Source organism: Pteropus vampyrus, unplaced genomic scaffold (assembly GCF_000151845.1).
Source record: "Pteropus vampyrus isolate Shadow unplaced genomic scaffold, Pvam_2.0 Scaffold56, whole genome shotgun sequence".
NCBI classification, from domain to species: Eukaryota; Metazoa; Chordata; class Mammalia; order Chiroptera; family Pteropodidae; genus Pteropus; species Pteropus vampyrus.
The window spans coordinates 4,777,088-4,799,016 of NW_011888837.1; the positions used below are offsets into that span (position 1 = coordinate 4,777,088).

General features: G+C 41.3%; 1 protein-coding gene and 1 pseudogene across 5 annotated transcripts in view; both read left to right on the top strand.

Moving 5' to 3' along the window:
* The window catches only part of SHROOM3 (shroom family member 3), a 163,705-nt gene that overhangs the window by 90,542 nt on the left and 51,234 nt on the right, over positions 1-21,929 (top strand). For all 5 annotated transcript variants that reach the window (XM_011360570.2, XM_011360573.2, XM_011360574.2 and 2 more), the window contains one exon: positions 16,375-16,506. In XM_011360570.2, the coding sequence (XP_011358872.1) occupies positions 16,375-16,506 (132 nt within the window). The remainder of the gene's footprint in view (positions 1-16,374; positions 16,507-21,929) is intronic.
* On the top strand, positions 9,018-9,136 carry LOC111739995 (annotated as a pseudogene).

A 21,929-nucleotide genomic window follows, 5' to 3' on the forward strand; every position in this document is an offset into this window, starting at 1 on the left:
ATAACTCATTCACATGGTTCATGGAACAGAATTTATTGTGGCAATCTCTCTTGAATCAACTTCCCACATCTGTTCCTGACAAATGGTTTCTGTTTGCATAGCCTGTTTTGTAAATACATCTCTCTACCATTTGAAGGCAAAGTGCCCAATCACATACCCCTTTCCAGTGCTTGTAGCTAGGCTCATAGAGTTAATATTTTTATTGGTTTCTACATCAGAACTTCCTCACCATACGCTTGATAAAACCCTGGAGAAGGTTACCAAGGGATGTTGAAGAGAATTTACTTCCCTGGAGCTTTTAAGAATAGGATAAACATCCATCTGCCTAGGATGGCTTCAGTGCAGTACTGTCTGAATAAAGGAAGACTAGGTCACCTCTCAACTCACATTGAATTCTAAACATATTCAGCCCTCAATAATCTGGGACCAAATGAAGATTACCCCTAAGCACCTGACTCCAGCATGAGGCGAAGCCCTGTTTTGATTTATGTAAAAGAAAGATTCTCCTTTGGTCAGAAAGATTTAAAATTATCCCTAGGACTTGTTAATCCTTTTCTATTTATGGATAGAAAAATCAATAATGATTTAATTACTTTCTTAGAAGTTATAGGTTGAATACAGTATAAGTTGTGATTTAAGGTGAATGAATGAATTGATTCATGGGAATTAAAAGTTCTGCCTCAAAGGCAGGGAGAGGTGTGTGTGTGATAAAACCTCTAAGCTAAGGATGGTATGCCTAAGAGCTTTCTCCAATTTGGACCCAATATTCTTTTGAGTATCCTATCTTGTGTGTTAAATCTAGATAAATATATTCTTGACTTTCTTGATTTTTTTAAATGTAGAAACCATGTAGCACTTCTACCAAAACCAAGATTTCCTGTAACTTCTGCTGGAGACTGTTCCCCTGGGCTCCAGCAGTGCTGCTGTCTCCTTGGCTTCTCTCAGAAGGTCAGCATTTCATGGCTTGCTGCTTCCTCTGCCCTCCTATCTGACAGAAGTATCCTGTAATTCTAACCACTGTGTGACCTCAATTGCAGTGACACCTTCCTCCCTTTCCGTAATGTCACTTGATCAGGAGCAGCCACCCCTCTTTCTCCTTGCAGGATCAATGGGAAGGGTTCACTTTCTAGGAAAGGTCATGTCAAAAAGAAAATGGGGAAGTCAAGAGTCTCCTGGCTGGGCAGTTTTCACCTTGCTTAAATACCTCCACTTCACACCTTTCAGCTTGTCATATTTTTCCATGTATGCCAAGCATGTTTCCTTAATGCCCAAAGAAAGAATACAGTATGAGCAATGATTCAGCAAATATTTACTGTATGGGAGGCAGCCCAGGAACTGGAAATGGGTTCTTTACCATCAAGGAACTTGTCATGTAAGAGGAGAAATCAAACAATAGTAAAGTAGGGCCATTCTGAAGGAGTAGAGTATAGGGTAAAGAACTTAGGTTTGTTATAAGTTAAACATACACCACCCCTAATGACCCAGCGCCTAGCTATTTATCCAAGATAGATGAAGACAAATGTCCATAAAATGAATTGTAAAGAATGTTCATAACAACCTTATTCATAATTGTCAACAACTAGAAACAACCCTATATCCATCAACAAGAAAATGGATACTGTGGTACATCCGTATAATGGAATACTACTCACCAATCAAAAGGAATAAACTCATGACCCACACAGCTACCTGGATGAATCGCAGAACCAGTATGTTAAACTGAAAGAAGCCAGACACAGAAGAATACATAAACAATTCTATTTATGAAGTACTAGAACAGGCAAAACTAATCTATGACCCCAGAAGTTTGTGCTTGCCTCAGGGTGTGGGAAGATTAACCAAAGAGGTAAGAGATTTTGTAGAGCAATGGAAATGTTCTGTCTTGTTTTGAATGGTGGCTACATAGGTATACACAATCAAAATCCATCAAAATGAACACTTAGGACCTATGCATTAGCTTAATTAGAAGAAAAACTTAGGTCCTAGAGATAGACAAGGGTACACATCTCATCTCTGTCTCTAGATGTACATTACCTTGGGCAAGTTATTAAATATCTCTGAACCTGAAAGCATTGGGCAATAATAAAACATCTTCATAGGGTTATTGTGAGGATTGAGTTTGATAACAAAAGTATTCAGCTTAGTAAGAACTCAATTGTCAGCTAATAATTCCATGCACTGCGATAAATATAACATGTGGTTTTGATGTTCATGATAAAATTACTTCACTTTTTTAAAAGCCATCTCATTTAATATCAAAGATCTCATAGCATATTAACTTATATCCTTAGCATTATATGTGTCTTCTTTTTAATGGATCTCTTTTTGAGGTTGTAGGGAGTTTAAAGTTTTTGCCCACCTTTTCAAAATACCACTAGGGCTTTGCTTTGCTAACACAGATAGACCCCAAAGAGAGTAAATATCCAATAAGCAAACCCCTCTGTGTTTTAGGACTGATTTAATGATACTAGTTGAAACTGAACTCCCAGACTAGGCTCACAGCATCCTCTGGGAATCCAGGTGAAAGGGTTACATATTACATCCTCTTTGCAAAGCCGTGGGTGGAAAACAACTCTTGATCTCTGTATCAAATTAATATTGTGCTTTTTTAAGGGACAAATTATATAACTTGAATTTTCAGTAAAATACCTTGGACAGAATGATAAATATGATAATACAGGAGTTTACTTAATCTATTAAGCTTCAATTATTTTTAAGTTCAACAAAGTGTTTGGGAAAGACATTTTATATACTTTGCCAGCTCCAACAGAGGCATTTTGTTGTTGGGTTGGTTTAATTCATTCAATAAACAACAAACATTTCCTGAGAACATATTATTAGCTTCTGGGAATTTAACGATGAATAATAAGACATCTTACACTCAAGGGTTCATAGACCCCTTGAGTATAAATGTGTATCCATTTCTTTTAGAATTTTTTTCAGAGTAGAGGGCCCTCTCTGTCTTAGGTTAGTCTTGTTGGTTTTTTTGGTTGGTTGTTTTTAAAAGCTCCTGCTGATTGATGGTGGAGGTTTAAAATCCTGGTTCTTTTCCTTGGTGCTATTGTATTAACAGAGTTTCTTGCTAAGGTTTTCTCTTGTTATTCTTTACTGAAAATAACAACAACAACCACGTGGTCTCATATAAAGGCAGTTTAGTGTAGTGAAATGGTCTTATGTGGTAGAGACAGGATGGCCTAGGTTTGAATCCGAGCTCTGCTGCTTACTGGTAATTTAGGTCAATTTTTTAAATTCTTTAAGCCTGAGCTTCCTCATCTGCAAAATGGTAATAATAATAACAATAATAATAATAATAATAACTTGAAAGAGGTATTAATACTATTTAGATTAAAGCTGTTACAAGGAGTAAATGACCAAAAAAATAACTAGCCTGGCACCTGGTGGGTGTTAATTTCTAATATTTACCGAGTACTCGCTAAGAGTTGAACACTGTCTGAAATTCTTCTTGTACCTTCCTCACACTCCTACAAGGTCGGCACTGAGGAAGCCCACAACACAGAAGAGGTTAAATAACTCAGTGAGGGCATGGAGGTGCCAGGATTGGAACCTAATAAGATCCTGCCTCTCAGCTGATGAGGTTCAAAATAAATGTCAGTTACTTTTCCCTTTTAGGTAGAATTATTTTTAAGATTTAATTATTGCAGGGAGAAAGTAACACTGGTAAGTGGTGCTAGTATCCTGTTATGGGCTGCCTGCAAGTGAGCATTGGTGGAGAAATTGGTCCACTCCTGAGTGTGTTCTTAAATGGTAATGAGTCTACTTACTACTTTGTTGTGGAGGGAGTGGGGGATTGTTGCAGGAGGTGAGCTAATGTAATTGTCATGTTCTTTCCCCAGCTCTCAAAAGTCTGCCTATCAGTGGCCCTCTCTGACATTGTCCTTCACCCCCTACCCCAGTGACTCAAGAAGTCAGTTTGTGAACAAAAAATGTGGACAACCTGGCCACCTGTTAGGAGTCAGCCTAGACTTCACGAAGCCCATTTAGGGATGGACGTAGGTGCAGTATTGTCTTGGTCTCTACAAGGATGCCAAGGTGAGAAATGTGTTCCGGGGGGCCCTGTCATAGTCAGAGGAAAAGTAAACTATTGACCCAGGATATTTTGTATTCGCTATTTCCATTGGCATTTCCTCAACTCCATTCAGGAGAACCCTGAGCTAGAACTTGAAGTAAAAATAAATTCTAGGTGGTAGGCTGAGAATCCTATTGCTTTAATGAAGACATAAGAAGTCACAATGGCCAATTTGTTAAAATAATGTGTAGATGCCCAGGGGGGGAATGTAAAAGATACAAGGACCTAATTTCCTATTTAGATATGAGCCTTTTCACTTGATCCCACCAGGATGCTCTATATCCTGTCTTGACACCCAAGCTTCTCCTTTGCAGCACAATTAGACAGCAAGAGTCTCAGGACTTTTTTTCTAACCACGAAAGTGGTGCCAGGTCCATTTACAGATGCACCAGGGAAGCCCTCCACTGGACAGAGGAGGTGCTGCTGGAAGCAATAGGCTGAAGCCAAGGGGCATGGGGAGGAGCCCCATTGCCGCGTTCTTGAAGGAATGTCACTATATGCCATTTCTGTCCACCCAAGTAAGCCACATTATCTTAGGGCAAAATTACTGGCAGACAAAATTCTTTTAAAGCTCTGCTCTCTGAAGGGATGAGAGGAAATGGGGAGGAAGAACCGACAAGGATCTTAGCTCTCTGGTTGTCCCTGACCTTTCAAGGCTGCTTTGCAGTGTACAAGCTCCACTTTTCTCTTAGCCTGACTCACAATAGATATTAATGGTTAAAGTTAGGAGAATTGCAGCACTGTTACTTGAAGTCCTTTTCTGCCTCTTCACCATCGCCTCCAGCCTCTTTTCCCTCAACTTTAAGCCCTTTGTGTCAGTTCCCATGGTTACCTCTTCACCACTAGCAGCTGGAATGCCATAGTGAGAGGAGGCAGCCTCCCCTACTGAGCCAGGTCTGGCTGGGGCGGAGGCCATGGATCTGCAGCTGGATCTGCAGCTGGATTGCAGCATGGGGTCACAGTTCAGTACCTTCTCTTTGTTGTGGGTTCTATACCTTTCCCAGGCTTGGTGTGTTGGGGTTGCAGGAGGAGGGAAGATGAGGGGTGATGTATAGCCCACAGGGTATTTTCCACCTAGGCTGACCTGCCAAATTCCTGCCTGATGCCCACCCCATCTCTGTATTAGTGCCCAGTGGAGGGGGTGGGACTTTGTCTAGTCAGGTAAAACTTCTCTACCTGCCTACCCTGTGCTTTTGTTCTCAATACCATCTGTTTATGGGTTAGTGCAGGAGTCCCCAACTCCGCAGCTGCAGACCGGGTACTGGTCCGTGGCCTATTAGGAACTGGGCCGCATAGCAGGAGATGAGTGGCAGGTGGGCAAGTGAGCGAAGCCTCATCTGTATTTGCAGCCTCTCCCCCATGCTAGCATCACCACCTCAGCTCCACCCCAGATCATCAGGCATTAGATTCTTATGGGAGCACCGGTTCTTAGTGCCCAAGAGGTTGGGAACTGCTGGTTAGTGGACATTAACAAGGCCAGGCATTGGCCTTGAAGGAATTAGTATCAAAGGCAGGTTTTCATCCAACCTGAAACACCAGGGAGGCACCGGAACTGGGGTATTGCATAGGAACTTGAGGTTCAAGTTGAGAACACAATTAGCTAAGAGTTTGTCTTGAAGCTGTCTCCTAAGATACCACTCGAAGGCTTAAATTCCTTCTCATTTGGAGTCCAACTGGCCCCAGAGTTAAGACAGGAATTATAACTACAGGTAGAAATGAGGTAACCCTGGTAGTGAGGGTAAGGAGTAGTAGTTACCAGTGAAAACCACCAAAACTCATTGCTTCTGAGGAAGACAGTACTTGAAGAATTCTGCTTTTTTGGGATAAGGCAGCTCAGTTTTCCAGAGATCTTTCAGCCCTACAAAATAATCTTACTAAGCCCTTAGGTGATGTGATTGTTGTGGAAGGTGGTTAAGGAAGGGCACCCACCCTTTGGAGCTTGTAAGGTGTGGGTCCTGGCTTTACCATATTTGTGGTTTTGAGCAACTTATTTAAATTACCTGTGCCTCAGTTTCCATTTCTGTGAAAGGAGGGCAATACTTCATAGGGTTGTTATGAGGATTAAATTTGTTATGTAGAAATACTTTGTAAATTGTAAAGCTCAACACAGGTGCCAATTTGCAATAATTTTAAATGATGTTTGAGAATGCCAGGCAAAACTAAAGACATAGATTTTTGTCTCACTTTTGTGTTATATATGTCAGTGGGTCCAGAATTCCCCTGGAGAGAATAAAATAGTGTTAGAGTGAGTAGGGACATACAAGATTTTTTTTTAAAAAAAGCCGAAAACACTAAACTGCGTTACACTAACCCTGTAGAACGAAAGGAAAGGAAAAATGATGGGATGAGTAGAAAGCCAGTTCATGGAACCATAGTTACAAACACCTTGAAAAGGTATATTGTAAACCATAAACAATGACTTTTCCACAAATGCTCTGCATTTTGCTCTCTTGCCTTCTGTTTAAACTACTTCCAAAGAATATAAAGCAAAGCTGGGGGAAAGCTTGGGAGACAGAGAAAGCCCTGCTTTGGATGATAGCAAAGGTTGGAAACATTTAGGTCTGAGATTTGGAGGCATTTAAATAGCATGGAATGTCTATTATCTACGCTAAAAAGCAGAACGAATCTTGGATATTGTGGACACAAATGCAGTTGGCACGAGCTTTAAAAAAAAAGTGCATGTGAGCTTCTTTCTAAGACCCAATAATCCTCTTGGGCAAAGTAAGGATTAGGCCTCCCTCACAGACAAGGAGGTGAGTTCATTTTTGCTAAGATTCCTCAGCTGATGCCAAATTTAGCAAGGGACCTATTTTCTCCCAATGAATGACAGTCTACATTTATATTTTTAATGTCCACCCCTCTTCTCTAGGCAGGACTAGGACAGGAGCAACTTATTTGCAAATAGATGAGAAAGAGAAACTCTGGCTCCCACCAACCACATTGTGACCCTAGGGACTTGCCAGAGCAAGAGTCCCTTTACCTCCTTCTGCCTGCAGGAGGGGAGGGGTCTCTTGCCCCAGAGCCCAAGGTCAAAGGACCCCAGGGGCTCAAAAAAACTGGGTCCAAACTCATTATATTTTTTTAAATTATTAAATTTGAGGTAAAAATGATTAATATCATTATGTAAATTTCAGGCATACAACATAATTCAATATCTATACTCTATAGTGTGCTCACATCCCAAAGTCTAGTTTCCTTCCACCATCGTATTTGACACCCATGTTTTTAAAACAGCCTTGCGGATACGTTCGCTGATATGTCATCCCTGCCCAGTGCCCGAGGCTCCCTCTGGTGTTAGGAGGCCTTTGAAGAACTCACGTGAATTCTGTCATCTTTGACACTTCAAGAACCATTTCTTTCACACCAGGGTTAGGTCCTCTGTGCTAGTCTGTTCCTAAGGGGCCCAGGTGGTGCCCCATATTTCCTGTTCTTAAATGGCAAAAAACCTCTCCATTTTGGGTTAAATTTTATATCCCTCCCCATATGCTTTAGACATTTGCAGTTTCCCTTTATAAGGAATTTAAGAGCCTATGATTATACCACCATCCTGACACATCCCTCGGATGACTTTTCCCCTTCTCTTATTGGCCACTTTGACTTAATAATAGCTCCCATCTTGTAGGGATTGCCACACACCAGGCTCATTGGATCCCACAGCAGTGCCACCAGGCAGTTAATTCTTCTTCTTTTTTTTTCACAGACGGGGTCCTGAGACTCATAGAATAGTGACTAGGGACTGGCAGAGATGGGGAACCCTGGCTGACCTGGCTCCAAATCTTGTGTGTCTTTCCAGCAAGACTGGGGGTCAGAAGTTGTCTTTTATTCAACACAGATTACACCTTGGAGCCTGCATGCAGAAAGTGCTCATCACTTGTGCATGGAGGTCCTCAGAGATGATGTTTTCTCACTTGGGATTTATCATTTATGTCCCTTTTACACCTTAGTTCATAGACCATTAAAAATAAAGGAATCCTAAAGCTCATACAGACAAACTTGATGTAGGTCTCCTGGCTGCAGGTCCAATATTTGTCTTCTATAATGGAGTGTGCATGTATAGCCATTTTTGGTGTCTATTTAACCATTCAAACTCCTTTTTCCTAATGTTTTGTGGAAATAGGGAGTAGGTATTACCAAACCCAATTTCCTGTGTAACTTCCACCATGATGCTTCTTGTCCTCTTTCCTCTTGTTTCTCTCACAAGTAGATCCTTACCAACGTGCTTTCCTAGAGGTCATCACTGGTGCTACACTATGCAGCATCTAGGGATAGTTGGGTTAGGGATAGAGAGGGGTCCCATCTGAATTTCAGTAATTCCACTTCAGAAAATGCTTTTGGTATTAAATGTTTGCCACCTTGTCAATGGACTCTTAGCATTGTAGAATCCAAAGTAAGTGTGACATAAGAGATAGCATGGAAGTTAACGGTTAGGGACCCTGGCTTCCTGTGCCAGCCATGTAGCTTACAAGTCCTGACCTTAAGCAAGTAACTAACGGTTCCTCTGTGAGGCTATCTACACCTGCTACATGAGGATAAATAATACCTATTCAACATGCCCTTTAGGATTATTATGAGGGCCAAATGGAATAACGTATGGAAGGTGCTTTCAAGCTATAATGTATGATATTAGAGTAAGGAATTTTTATGGTTCCCTGCGGAGGTTTATATGGTTCTTTGGGAACACTAGAGAAAGGGAGTAGGGGAAGAAACGCAGCAGCTGAATTTTCTCAGGAAGCATTCATCTCTCTCTGCTTACACTGGTTTCCCAGAAATCCTGCTTCCTCCTCTGATGAGTATTTTCAGCGTTTGCTGAAGCCCCCAAGTGAATCCTGCTGCAGCGGAAAGTCTTTCCACTGCTCGAACTGGCTCCCAGGACAGGTACATCCACTTCCATTGCCCAATCAAGGTTTTCCTTTAAAAATATGGAAAAATTGTCTGTGGCCATGCCATCCTGAACAAGCCTGATCCTGTCTGATCTTGGAAGCTAAGCAGGGTCAGGCCTGGTTAATACTTGTATGGGAGACCACCTAGGAAGACCAGGTGCTATAGGTGTAAAAAATAAAAAAAAATAAAAATAAAATAAAAATTTTAAAAATATGGAGAAATTAGACTCAGACTCATTCTAATGAGGAACGAAACAAGGCTAATTTACTTTTTCTGATAATTAAAATGATAAATGTTAAATGTAAACACTTTGCAAGCTACAGAAAAAGAGAAGAAAAATATCACCCATAATATCACCCAGTAGTAACATTTTGGTATATTTGCTGGTCTTTGGTTTGCATGCATGTCTTTTTGTCTTATATGAGGAGCAAAGGGTGATGTGGGAGAAATGACAGGCATGCATGGCTTGGCATGTGGCTGATGCCTAAGAAAAGAGTGTTCAAAGCCCAGTTATCCTCAGAAGTGTTTAATGAGGTGGAGGAGTAGAGAGGGCATGGCCTTTGGCCATACCTTTTTCTACTTGTTTTTATTTTGCTTTCTTTATTTGTGAAATGAGGGTTATCGCTGTCTCCGATGATAAGAAAATTAACTGAATAACTTTTAAAGTACAGTATCTAGTACATACTATGTGCCCCCAAAATGTAAATTTCCATTCTGTTGGTAAGAAGTTACCATTTATTGCTAGGCACTGTTCCAAGTGCTTTACAGTATCAGTTTGTTCAAGCTTCACAACTACCCTTTGATGCAAGTGCTGTTATTATCCTATTTTATAGAGAAGGAAACTGCATCACAAGAGGTTAAGTGACCTGCCCAAGGTCAGATGCCTACTAGGTGACAGAGCCAGAGCAACTGGCTCCAGAATCCATATTGTTCATACATATCATACAGCCTGCCACTTCTCTGAGTTGATTTAAGGGCAGGCTCTGTTTGTAGAGAATGCCATACCCCTACAATGCTGGTGTTATCATCAGCTTAACTGTAAGGCCTTGCATGAGTGCCTTGGGTTTTCTTATGCACTTGCCTTGGGATAGCTATTACAGACCTCAGTGGGTAGAGGGATCGAAGTCAGAAGTAAATTTGAAGGAGATTAAATATTTATTAGGTTAAAATATTTGGCTTTTCCCCCTACCTACCCTTTTAAAATCTCTGTGCAAAGTTAGCATAGAGGTCATTGGCTAAGATCTGGTGGTAGTTACACTTCTGGTTTCACAAATTATCTGAATTTATTTCAGTGGTATAAACTGTACACATATATTTATTTGGGTGGTTTCAGGGGAAAAACAGCAGCAAGAGGAGCAGGAGATACAAATGGACGTGGGTCTGGGATGTAGATGGACACCTATGCACGGCTGAAGGGTTAAGTGTGGCCTTCATGTAATAACCAAGGAGCAGATCAGGGTGGGCTAGCTGAAAGACAGAAGGAGTTTTAAGTACAAGTGAGTGTTATGCATATGATGGAAAGCACCAGATAGGATGCAGGCCCAAGGGGATACAGAGTGAGAGCCTCCTAGGTGGTAATACTAATTTAAAAAGCAAAAAAGTAATGAAGGGACAGTGACCCAGAGGTTAAGTCTAAATGTGTGGGTACCAAAGATCAGTAACAGGAACAGGGGACTTCTAAAGAAAGGGAAATTCACTGAGAATGTGAAACCTTTGATAAATGCTCAGCCATCAGAGAATGAAGAATAGCTAGCTATCTTAGGCTAAGAACAGAAATCTGCACTCAACAGCATCAGTTCTTAAAATCTTCCTTCGGACACTGAAGAAGCCAAGAATCCAGGCCTCCTGCCTTCTGGAGACTGAAGGGACAAGTGCTGGGGAGCCTATGGTGATGCTACCAGAGACCTGCTAACAGGATAGAAAGATGACAGTAAGTCCAGCTTCATGCATGATGGACATGGAGCAGGATAAAAAGAAAAAAGAAACTAAGAGCACAACTTTTAATAAGACAAATTATGAAAACCAGTACACACATGCACCAGTATAAATCCAAAGAAATTTCTCCAAAAGGTTCTGAGAACAAACTTAGTCCTATGTAAATGTACTTCTATCTGCTTAATCTTAAGCATTCTGACTGCTTTGAAACAGAAAGCAGCAAAACTGTGCCAAGCTGTGCCAGCTGTTTGTCAGAAGGCTTGGCCATGGTCCCCCAGCCCAGGTCCTTGCTACTCCCACAAAAGCTGGCTGCTAACGAGATGTACCAACAGTTAGGGCCCAATTCTGTTTTCACAAAGAAATTGACTCAACCTTATATAGAAAGCGACTAAAAGAAGAGATCCCTATCTTCCCCAAAACATGTACATAAACTATTTAATGCTTTAACAGTTTAAAGGCATAGAGCTCCATTTTGGATGCATGATACAATTAATTCTTTTACAGTCTCCTATGATTCGTTTAACAGATCTGTATTGTACCTATCATGAGCCACTCACTGTGCTGTGTCCTGGATGTACAATGGTTTAAAAAAACAAACTGAAGAAAAGCCGACTGTGGGCCCTGGCCTCACTTAGCTTACTGCTGGTAAAGATGCAGACCATGAGCAACTGCACAATTACACTCAGCCATGAGTGCAAGGAAGGAAAAGACCAGGTGCCAGGGAAGAGGCTGTTTGTGGTAGATGAGGTGCTCCCTGAGGACCAGGTGTTCTGGGACCAGAAGGCTGAGGAGGAGCCAGCCAAGTGAAGAACTGGGAGGAAGGCTCTTCTAGGCAGAGGAAACAAATAGCACGTATGAAAGTGAAGTGCTTAGAGGGCTTGGGGAGCTCAGGCAGGCCAGTGAGGTCAGGGCGGAATGAGAGGGGTGATGTTTATGGGTGGGGTGGACAGGAGCCAGGTCACTTTAGGCCTCACAGATCAAGTTAAGAAACTTAGGTTTTATCGGAAGTGTGGGAGAAGCTATGCTAGGGCTTTATTAGAAAATGACATGGTCCAATTACTTTTTTTTAAAGGGTATGCTAGCTGCTGAGTAGATGCTGGATTGGAAGAGGACAGGAGTGGAAGTAGCCAGTTAGGAAGCTGTTCTGTGCTGGAAAGAACACAATAGAAAGGAAGAAACTGCTGATTCTAACAGATAAACCAAGCACTTCTCTTAGGTCGTAACAGTCCATGCCAAGGAGATGTGATTCCTGGCCCCTCTACTCCACCAGGGACAAAGTGAAACTATTTAAACTTGGGAGAAACCGGGAACTGGAAAGACCATTTTAATAGGACCCGCCCACCTTCTTATCTTTCACTTGGCTTCCCTAGTCCTTCCCCAGGTTTCCTGGTGTTCAGGAGAGCCACGGGAACAGAATGATCTTGAACTTTTTATTGGCTGAAACTCAGTTTAGATATCAGTTAACAACTGCTATTAAAATATCAAATAGTAAAGCAGTATATATTCAAGAATTATGACGACTGGGGGCAGGGAGAGGAGAAAGTGTGAATGTGCTCATCATAGAAAGTATAAATATGTAGGTGGTTGACCTGGATTTCTTGTTTCTTAACTATTTGTGGAAGAAAGATGATACTGGGATTGTGGATCACAATCATTTTTTTAGCCCCTGCTAACAGCTTTGATTCCTATTTCATCCTTCACAGTTTGTGATATCGAGGCAGAACAGCAAGAAACAATATAAAAACAGCCCCCTAAAACATCTCACTAGTTTTTCCAGCAGTTAGCTCGTGAACTAAAAGGAGATAGGAGATCTGTTGAACATTTAGCAGTATGTCATTTATTGGACAATTCTCTGTGCCTGGCACCAAGCTGGCCTGCTTGCCTTTCTGAGCTTGTGGTGGAAAAGAGGGACCAGCAACAGGCAGTGGGAGGAACTGCACTTTGAAATGTATATCAATAGCCAGTATGCTGCTCTGCTAGCAGGGAGGGGTCACCTCACCCTGACCTGCAACCTGCGGAAATGATGTCCAAACTGAAACCTGAAGGGCACGAGTGCGAAAAAGCCAGGAGAGGGTGGTACCTTTCAGGAATCTGGAAATAGCCCCATGAGGCTGGAGGTTAATATGGTTTATTTCTGTATTTTTCACTTGAAGCTGTTTCAGTGATTCCAAGGTGTTTACAATGTACCTTTGGGTATCTTTAAGTAAAATAATGTACCACTGAGTAGCTTGTAAGTAAAAATAAGCTTATTTGGTAACATGTTTAATTAATGGTTCCATCATCATTCTCCACCCATTCTGACAAAATCTGGATTAGTAATTCCAAGGCCTATAGAATTTGTGATAAACTGAAAAAATTTGAAACTACTAAACTGAAAGGAAGAAGAGTAGGTGATTGTCAGTGATTTTCATCCCAAGTGGGTATGATTCCATGTGTCGTTTGAGCCAAGATATATAACCTCTTAGTTTCTCTTTGTTCATCTGGAAGATGGGGCTAAAATATTAGTTCTTGCCTTTATAGAGAAATTATGGGAATAACTCCTGACATGTGGGAAAGTACACATATCTTTTTATAGGAAAGACTTGGAATAATCTGCCCCAGTCATGTGGTACCACTATAGCACCATTTCTCAGTGAGATCAAAGCACATGGCCAGCTTGGTCAATTCCAGTCTGCTGTGAGGCAGGCAGCACAGTAACCTCAGATGGGTAGGAAACTGTGATTCTGGAGACTGCCCGAGTTCAACATGTAGATAGGATAACTGGCAGGGGGAGTAAAGGGCAAAGTGAGGATTCCCGCTGGGGGTCTCCGGGACAGTAGGCTTCCCAACACTCATTCCAGGATTATTTTCTGCCTAGATTCACTGTGGAATTTTTTAAATTAGAACATATGGGTTTTAAAATGTTTATTTGTTGTCTAGATTATTCCAGAAAGAGTTTAAGGCAGAAAAGGTGTGCTCTGGGTGCTGGCAAGTCTTCCCGCACACTCTCAGGCTATTTCCTAGTTGGTGCGGGGCATTTAGCTCACTCAGGGGCCTCCAGAGCCAGCCCAGCAAGGGTCAGGGGAGGTGAAGATTAGCAGGGAGGCTGGGTATGACTTAACCTGGGGATCGCAGCCAGCACCAAGAAACATGGGTCTCACGAACCCTTACACTCAGCTGCCAACATTAGCTGGTCCCCCAAAGGTGGCGGGTGACAGGACAACATGTGGCAATGGAGAGCAGTGCTAGGGTGCTGGTCTCTGCTTTCCTAGTGATGAAAGAATCATATATTGAAAATCCTTAAAAAGATAAGACAGTCTCATTTTTTACATTCTTCCATCTCTTTCCCATTTACCTGCACTTTCTGCCAGCCCGTCACTGTGACAGTACACCCCTGGACCTTCTGTCCCTGGGTGCTTCCCAAGAAGGAGGAATGGGCAAGGAAAGAGAAAAGGGCTCAGCCATTGTCCAGAGACAACAGAGCCAACAATTGTGGTTTAGGCCAAAAATGAGGAAGTTATTAAATGCCACAAAGGTTTTGAGAAAGCTCAGGCCTGGTCTTTGTTTTCTCCTAGCAGATGACATTTGGTCTAGAGGAGAGCCGGGAAGGAAAACCTTCCGTCAGAATGGACCATTCGATGTGACATAAATTTGAATCTACTTTCTGTCCCAGCTTAAGCCAGATGGCCATTGGGATCGGTGCCTCTGAGGGTTGTATGAGGGATCCTGACTGAGGACCACTTGGTGAATTCTGCAAAAGGCCTGACGTGTTAACTCTCCAGCTCTTTCTTGCTATTATTTCCAGAATAAATTGGGTCTCTTTAGTTGTGTCAATTGTGCCTAACACCTTCACTGGAAGGAGCTCTAAAATGAAGATACTGTAGTAAGACAATGCACATACCATGCATAGGCAGAATACTGGACAGTTAACAGACTTTATTCAGAAACTTTTTAGCAACTCTGCAAGATAGGAATAATAGTGGCTAATTTGCCGAGTGCTGAATATGGGCCAGGCTCTATTTTCAGTGTTCTACTGAATCGGTTTAATTTTGTCAACACTTATGAAAGCTGCTGTTCCTTTCCACCCATTTCAGGGATGAGAGGACTGAGGCAAAGAGAGGACAAAGTCACAGAGCTGGTCAGTGGGGTAGAGCTCGGACGCTAACTCAGACAGGCTGACTCCACAGCCAGGCTCCTAACCATTGTGTATCTTGCCTCTTATTTTTCACATCACAAATGAGGAGCCTGAGGCCCAGAGTTTACTTGCCCACTCAGTTCATAAATGACAACATCCACCAAGTCTTTAGACTTCAAGTTTAGAGTTATACTGAATATATTCAAAGCCAGGAATCCTAAATTTTGTGAGAAAAGTGATACACAGGAGGAGGTATTGGTGCTTAGGTATAATTAAGGTAAAGATGAAACTAGCTTAGAAGTGGAAACTCCCATTGACTCCCTGGTCATCTCCCTCCATGTCCCGAAATGAAAAAAGTCAACACTACTTGGTAATCCCGCCCCCTCAGCCGAGGCCTGTGCAGAGGAGAAACAGCACTGAGTTTGCACCGTGTCAGATTCCTGTTTGCAGGATATGCACACCAGTCTGCTCTCAGAGGCTTAGAAAGATTTTTAAAGACAGACATTGAAAGCACACTGCTGGTACCCAGCAAAGTGGAGTGATGGCAAACCTGCTTCAGAGCCCGATGCAGGGGACAGTCTGATTAACAGGAGGCCTTAGGGGTGCTGTCAGGGCGTTTGGAAATTCAGAAGCCAAGACTGTCCTAAGGAAAAGAAATAGGCCTTTTCCCATGGCGGAATGCATTGGCCACGCGGGGCTTAACATTTTTCTTTGACTCCCTGGGAGTATGGAGGAAACGGTACTGGAGATGGTGTTGGGGACTGGGGGTGGGAGGGTGGATTTAAACGGACACACAAAAGGCTTGCCTCCAGCGCAGTGGAATCTGAACAATCTGAAATAGTCTGGGCTCAAGAGCTGGCATGTGCTTCTGAGCTGCCACCCACTGAACAGAGTGGGGGCTCCACTTGGAGAGTGCTCACCCTGCAGAGACACTGAGAACCCAGGCGCAGGGCCTCGGTTTCAGGGAACCACTTCATCTGACAGTTTGATTCAGTGAGTCCAGTTCTTCACTTACCAACGGATGTTGAGTTATAGGGGAGTTCACTTCATAAGAGTTAGTGTATCTTTCTGCCCCCACCCTTGGTTGGAAAATCTGGTATTCTAAGATTGGAAGTACACCTTATGGTTCCATAGAAACATAGATAGGAAAGGATGAAGTGGTGGATTTGCCTTCTTTTAGGCAGAGATCTTCTGTGGGTACAGGCTCACTGTGCACTTAGCTGTGTCGCTTTGCTCTAACTCCAGGGTTAATTTGCACATGTGTTTCTTATTAGATTCATTTGTCCCCCTGCCCATGAACACCATCACACTCAAGTTCCTGTTTTCTTTTTTCTTTCTTTTTTTTTTTTTTTGCCAGAGATGCATGTGCAGACCCGGGTCCTGCAGGTATTGGCACTTCTGACTCCTTTGACCCAGAGCACCTCACCTCTGACCCCCAGAACAGGAAAGCAGCATGGTCAGGAGGAGCTAAGCTTCGGCTAAAGCACAGGTAAGAGGCAGAGGGATCTGTGCCGAGTGGTTCAGAAAAGGGACACAGCTGCTGGAAGAGGAAACGGGGTGGGGGGAGGGGTGGGGGAGGGGGGAGAGTGGACAAGGCTAGTGAAGGTATAGGCTAGTGAGAGAGGGAAGGAGGGGCTGAACAAAGAGGTCAGATAGAAAGAGTTAAGAAGGATAACCTTCTTAATTGCATTTTTCAATCTAGGTTCTGAAGAACCTAAAATTTCCAGGGAGGTAATCCGGGGTTCCTCAAATAATTTGATAGAAATACCTTTTTAAAAATATACTCACAGCTGTTTTTAAAACTATAATTAAAAACACTCAAAGTGATATATTAATATCTTATACTTTGGAAATGACTAATATGTTAAATTGTACAAGATTAATTCATCTTTGAACTGATAGTCATTTAGAACTTCTCTTGTCTCTAATTGAGGAATGTCCTAAAGTTACAAAGTTAGCCTGATAAAAATTTGCAGCCACTTACCTGCGTTCCTTCCTACATGCTAGGTGGTGTGTCAGGACTTTGCAGATCACATCAAATCCTCACACCAGTCCTTTGAGGTTTGCACTAGTATACGAGAGGTAGTGGATCCAAATCCAGACAGTTCGACCAAGCTTATAGCCACTACACTCTATTGCCTCAATAGTCAGCACAACAGAAACTGCTTCATAGGACAACCATGGGAATTCAGTAAGATAAGGTATTCGAAGCTCTTAGCACAGAGCCCACTCATAGAAAATGAGAACTAAATGTTAGGTAAAATAAATATTAAGTGGTAGTTTAATGATGTTGTGCTTATTGTTCTCATCATCATTTTCATCATTATCATGGAAGGCTGTGTGCCAGTGTGAAAGGCAGTATAATATAGTAAGATGAGGTCTGTAGTGTTAGACTACCTAGAATTCATAATGTGATTCTGCCACTTATTGCATAACTGCAGGCACATTATTTAAGCTCTCGCAGTTTCTAATCTGTAAAGTGGCTTTAATAACTAACCATAGGATTGCTGAAAAGATCAGAAGTGGTCATACACATAAAAGTATGTCGGGCAGTGCCCCGCACATCATAAGCACTCACCAAATGCTGGTTATCATTGTTTTCAATTATTCCGATTTTGGTTTGGGGGAGTTCTTTCCTGTAGACACATGGACTTGCATTCTAAATAAGTAAACATTGTAAATTCGGATTTATGCAATTACCCATGTTTATGGATATGCAAATATGCATTAAAGTATTTGTTATGTTTTATATAATAAAACAACACTTGTATCTGGTGTCTATATTATGGTATTCTGTAAGATTTCATTTTAAAAAATGATTCAAAAAAGTTTAAACATACCGATTGAGGACAGGCCGAGATTTGCAGAGGGCTCTGACTACAAGAGAACCAGCTGACAGAAATTGTTTCAGGGTCAGCCGGAAGAAGCAGAAGTATCAAGGTTATCGCTCTTCCCTTCAGCCTCCTAGGCTCTTCAAAATGTAGAGAAGCAGAGCCTTCTATTTCATAAGACTCCACTTCTATTTCATAATGTAGCACCAGTGGCAAAGTACTCAAGGCTATAAAGTCATAGTCAAGAAGTTATTGCACTAACCTGGGAGGAAAATGATGAAGACTTGAACTAAAGGTGGTGATGGGACAAGAGATGAAACAGATTTGAGATGAATTTACGAGGCAGAAAAACAGCAGATGAGGATGGGAGAAGGGAGAAGAGAAATTAAAGAGTGTGACTTCCAAGTTTCTGTAATGGGTACTTGAGGGTGTTTGTGGGGCCATTAGCCAGGAAGATGAAGGCAGGAAAGGCAGAGAATAAGTAGAGGTTAAGAGCTTGAGTGCTGGAATCACACAGACCTGGGTTTGAGCTTGAAACAATTAAAATATTTTACAAAGGGATCCTTAACAAGTGGATGAAACAAATGAACCTAAATGTATATTCAGTTGGTGTCCTAACCACTGAGAGACTGTCTTTGAAGCAAGCTGGTGTTGCCCTCATCAGCACGGCCATCATCATCGAAGCTGGTCAACCAGTGCTTAAAGAGAGACTGTAAGGGAGCAGATAGGCAAGCCATTTCTTTTTGAAAAGTCATGACCAAGATGTTCATACACCGCTTCTGCTCACGTCTTACTGGCTGGAATTTTTACTCTATTTATACTCTAAGAATTTTAAGTGTGTCTTTTCTCCACAATTATACTATAAGACCCTACGGTAGTCCATTTCCTAACTTTTTCCTATCTTCCGAAGTGTCCCTGCAATGCAGATGTCACTGATATAGGACTGAACTGGAAAACTGGAGCGGTTCTATTCCAATTCTGATCCTAAATCCTCCCCACTTTGTTATTTTTTTATTTTGAAATAGTTTGACCTATAAAAAGTTGCAAAAATACTAGAGATTTCCTGTATCCTTACACACAAATAACAAAACTAAGAAATTAATGTTGGTGTAATACTATTAACCACAGACTAAAAGACTTTATATAGACTTTATTTAGATTTTACCAATATTTTCCCCTTCTAATGTCCTTTTTTTTGGTTCCATTTTTTGTGTTGCATTTAATTGTCATGTTTCCTTAGTCTCCTCTAATATGTGATATTTCCTCAGTCTTTCTTTGTTTTTTAGGACCTTGCCACTTTTGAAGAGTATGGTCCAATTATTTTGTAGAATGCCTTCTATTTGGGTTTGTCTGGTATTGTCTTATGATTAGACTGAGGTTATGCGTTTTTGGAAAAATACCACAGAAGTAAAGTACTGAGTGTTTCCTATCGGGATTACATGATGATGATGTATTACTGGTGATGTTAACCTTGATTACTTGCTTAAGGTGAAGTCTGCCAAGTTTCTCCATTATAAAGTTATTATTTGTGTCTTTGTAATTAATAAATATTTTGGGAGTGATAACTTTGAGGCTATGCAAATATCCTGTTTCTCCTCAAACTTTCTCCCACTGATTTTAGAGTCGATATTTTTACTCTACTGTTCTAAAGATGATTCTGTATTTCATTCTTTCTACACTTATTCATTGGAATTCTATAATGAACAGCTATTTGTTTCCCCTACTTATTTATTCAACTATTTATATCAGTAAGGACTCCTTCATATATCAGTCATAGTCTACTCTGTGGGTTATAATCCAATACTACGGTTATTTATTCTCAAATTGTTCCAGCTTTGGTCATTGGCGGATCTTTCCAGCCGGCTACGGTCTAAATCCTGGTTTGAAATATGGAAAGGGGTGAAGTGCTGATGTCTTGTTCTTCCACATAGAGAATCCGGACATGATGTGCTTATCATCATCTTAAGAGTCTTACAAGTGTTGAAGTGGGAGGTTAGTAGTGGGCATCGAGCAAGTCTTATTTGTAACAGGTCACGGAAGCCTATACACTGACCTTGGAATTGAAAAGCACTGCGGTCACCTCAGAGGCCAGTTCCAAGTCCAGTAGACCATAGATATATATGGCTCCTTTTTCATGGAGAAAACAGCCAGAAGGAATTTCTCACGTATTTATAAGAAAAAGAAAGCACAAAAGGTATGTACAGGGACCAGCCGAACAACCGAATTCAAGAGAGAGAGAAAGAATCTTAGTGGCCCAGAGCTTTCTGTTCTTACAGATCCGATCCCAGCTTACCTTCTTGCTTCAATTCCTGAATTCTCTCTTATCCAACTTAGTAGGAATCCTATGATTTAACTTATCATGGCAGAAAATTTTCCCTAAAATTTGCCAAGCCTTAGGCTAGGATAGTTCAATGAGTTGGTAAAGGAGACAAAATGTTCCAGCTTTAAAACTCAAGATTTTCTGAGCCAGTGCTTTTCTCCATGAACTCCTCATCCCTTCCTTACTTTCCACCACCAGTCACCACCATCATTATAATAATGATCTCATCTAATTATTAAGCATTTACCCATACCTGGTGACATGTTTTGTGCTCTGTAAATCAAGTAAATCAAGATGATCAGAAAATAGAAACCCACGGTTTGACTCCTAATTCATTCTCAGTTGAGCAGCAAGATTAGTTCAGCTGGTTCTCTGCACTTCCTTTGGCAATGAGTTCTGTCCCCACAATGCTGACCTAGTGTTCTTAAGACTATGCTTTAGGAGGCCTGAGTAGATCTTGATATAGAACCCCTACTTCAATAGCCTCTTAAACTGTGGGAAACTTAAAGTAATTAACACATACTTTTGCAGACAGTAGCATTTTTGCATGTGGAGGAGGGCGTGGGTTTAGCAGGGAAAATCATTCAAGGAAACTTCCTGATTTCACTTTGATGCATTTTATCAGCAGATGATTTTCCTTGCTTCTCTCTTCTTCCTGCCCACAAAATAGAATCCTGGCATTTCTAAGCTGCTTGCTATTGTCTAAGATGCTGGTTCTTCTCAGGAAAAGTGAATAAGCCACCTTCTCTTCTTCTCTTTAAAGCAGGAATTGAATTTTAATTGGCCAGTTTACAGAGGTGACTGGGAACAAGTCCCTCCCACTTGCACTAAGCTTAGCTGCACTAAGCTTAGCAAGTTCAGGGCGGTTCACGCTGTCTGGCTGGAGGAAGCCTTTGTAACCCTGGGAGGAGCAAAGAAAAGCAATAGCAGTGTTTAATGGCTTTTTACCCTACTCCTGAATGTGACATTCGGTTGGCGAGAGGGTTGTTATCTAGAATGTTTCTGTTTGCCACAAGGTAAGTCCACTATTACATTAGAATGAGATTTAGAATCTCATTGCAAGATGATTCTCAACTGACAAGCCTTTCACAGGTATCTGTTTGACGTTGTGTTCTATCTGTTTATAAAGAAAGATGATCAACCACACGTTGAGTTTAAGCCCATTTTCTCTAAATTGTCATGAAAATTATCATTTGAGAACCTCTTGTAATTTAGTGCACTATTGATATTTCTGTGTGGGAACGTTCAACCATCCTCTCTCCTGTATATACTGTTGCCATATTTTTTATGATAGGAGTATTGAGAGTGGCTTTTTATCTCATTCAAATTAGCAATTGCTTTGTGTCATGTACTTCATGGTTTTGTTTCCCCTTTTTCCTGGGGAATTTCAGAGCATTTCTGTTTCTCACGGAGAATGACTACTTACCTATGTGCTAGTAGCCAAGTTCTCTATTCTCATTGCCAACATTTGTCTAAAGAAATGGAACCTATGAATCTATTCTCAATTTTAAAGAAAAGGTACAGTCTTCTCATTTGACTTCAAGTTTACATGAAAAGAAGTGATTGATTTTGCCAGTTTTGTTATTTAACTCGATCATAATTAAAGGTTTAAAGACTTGATTATCTTTTCCCTTATTCACAATAATTTGAATTCAGCTTTTAGCCTTATAAGCTTGATTCAAAAATGTAAACAAAATGTTTTCATTGAATCAAAATTTCTTTTTAGAGTTATCTTGATGCCAATGCTTGCTTCTAAGGATG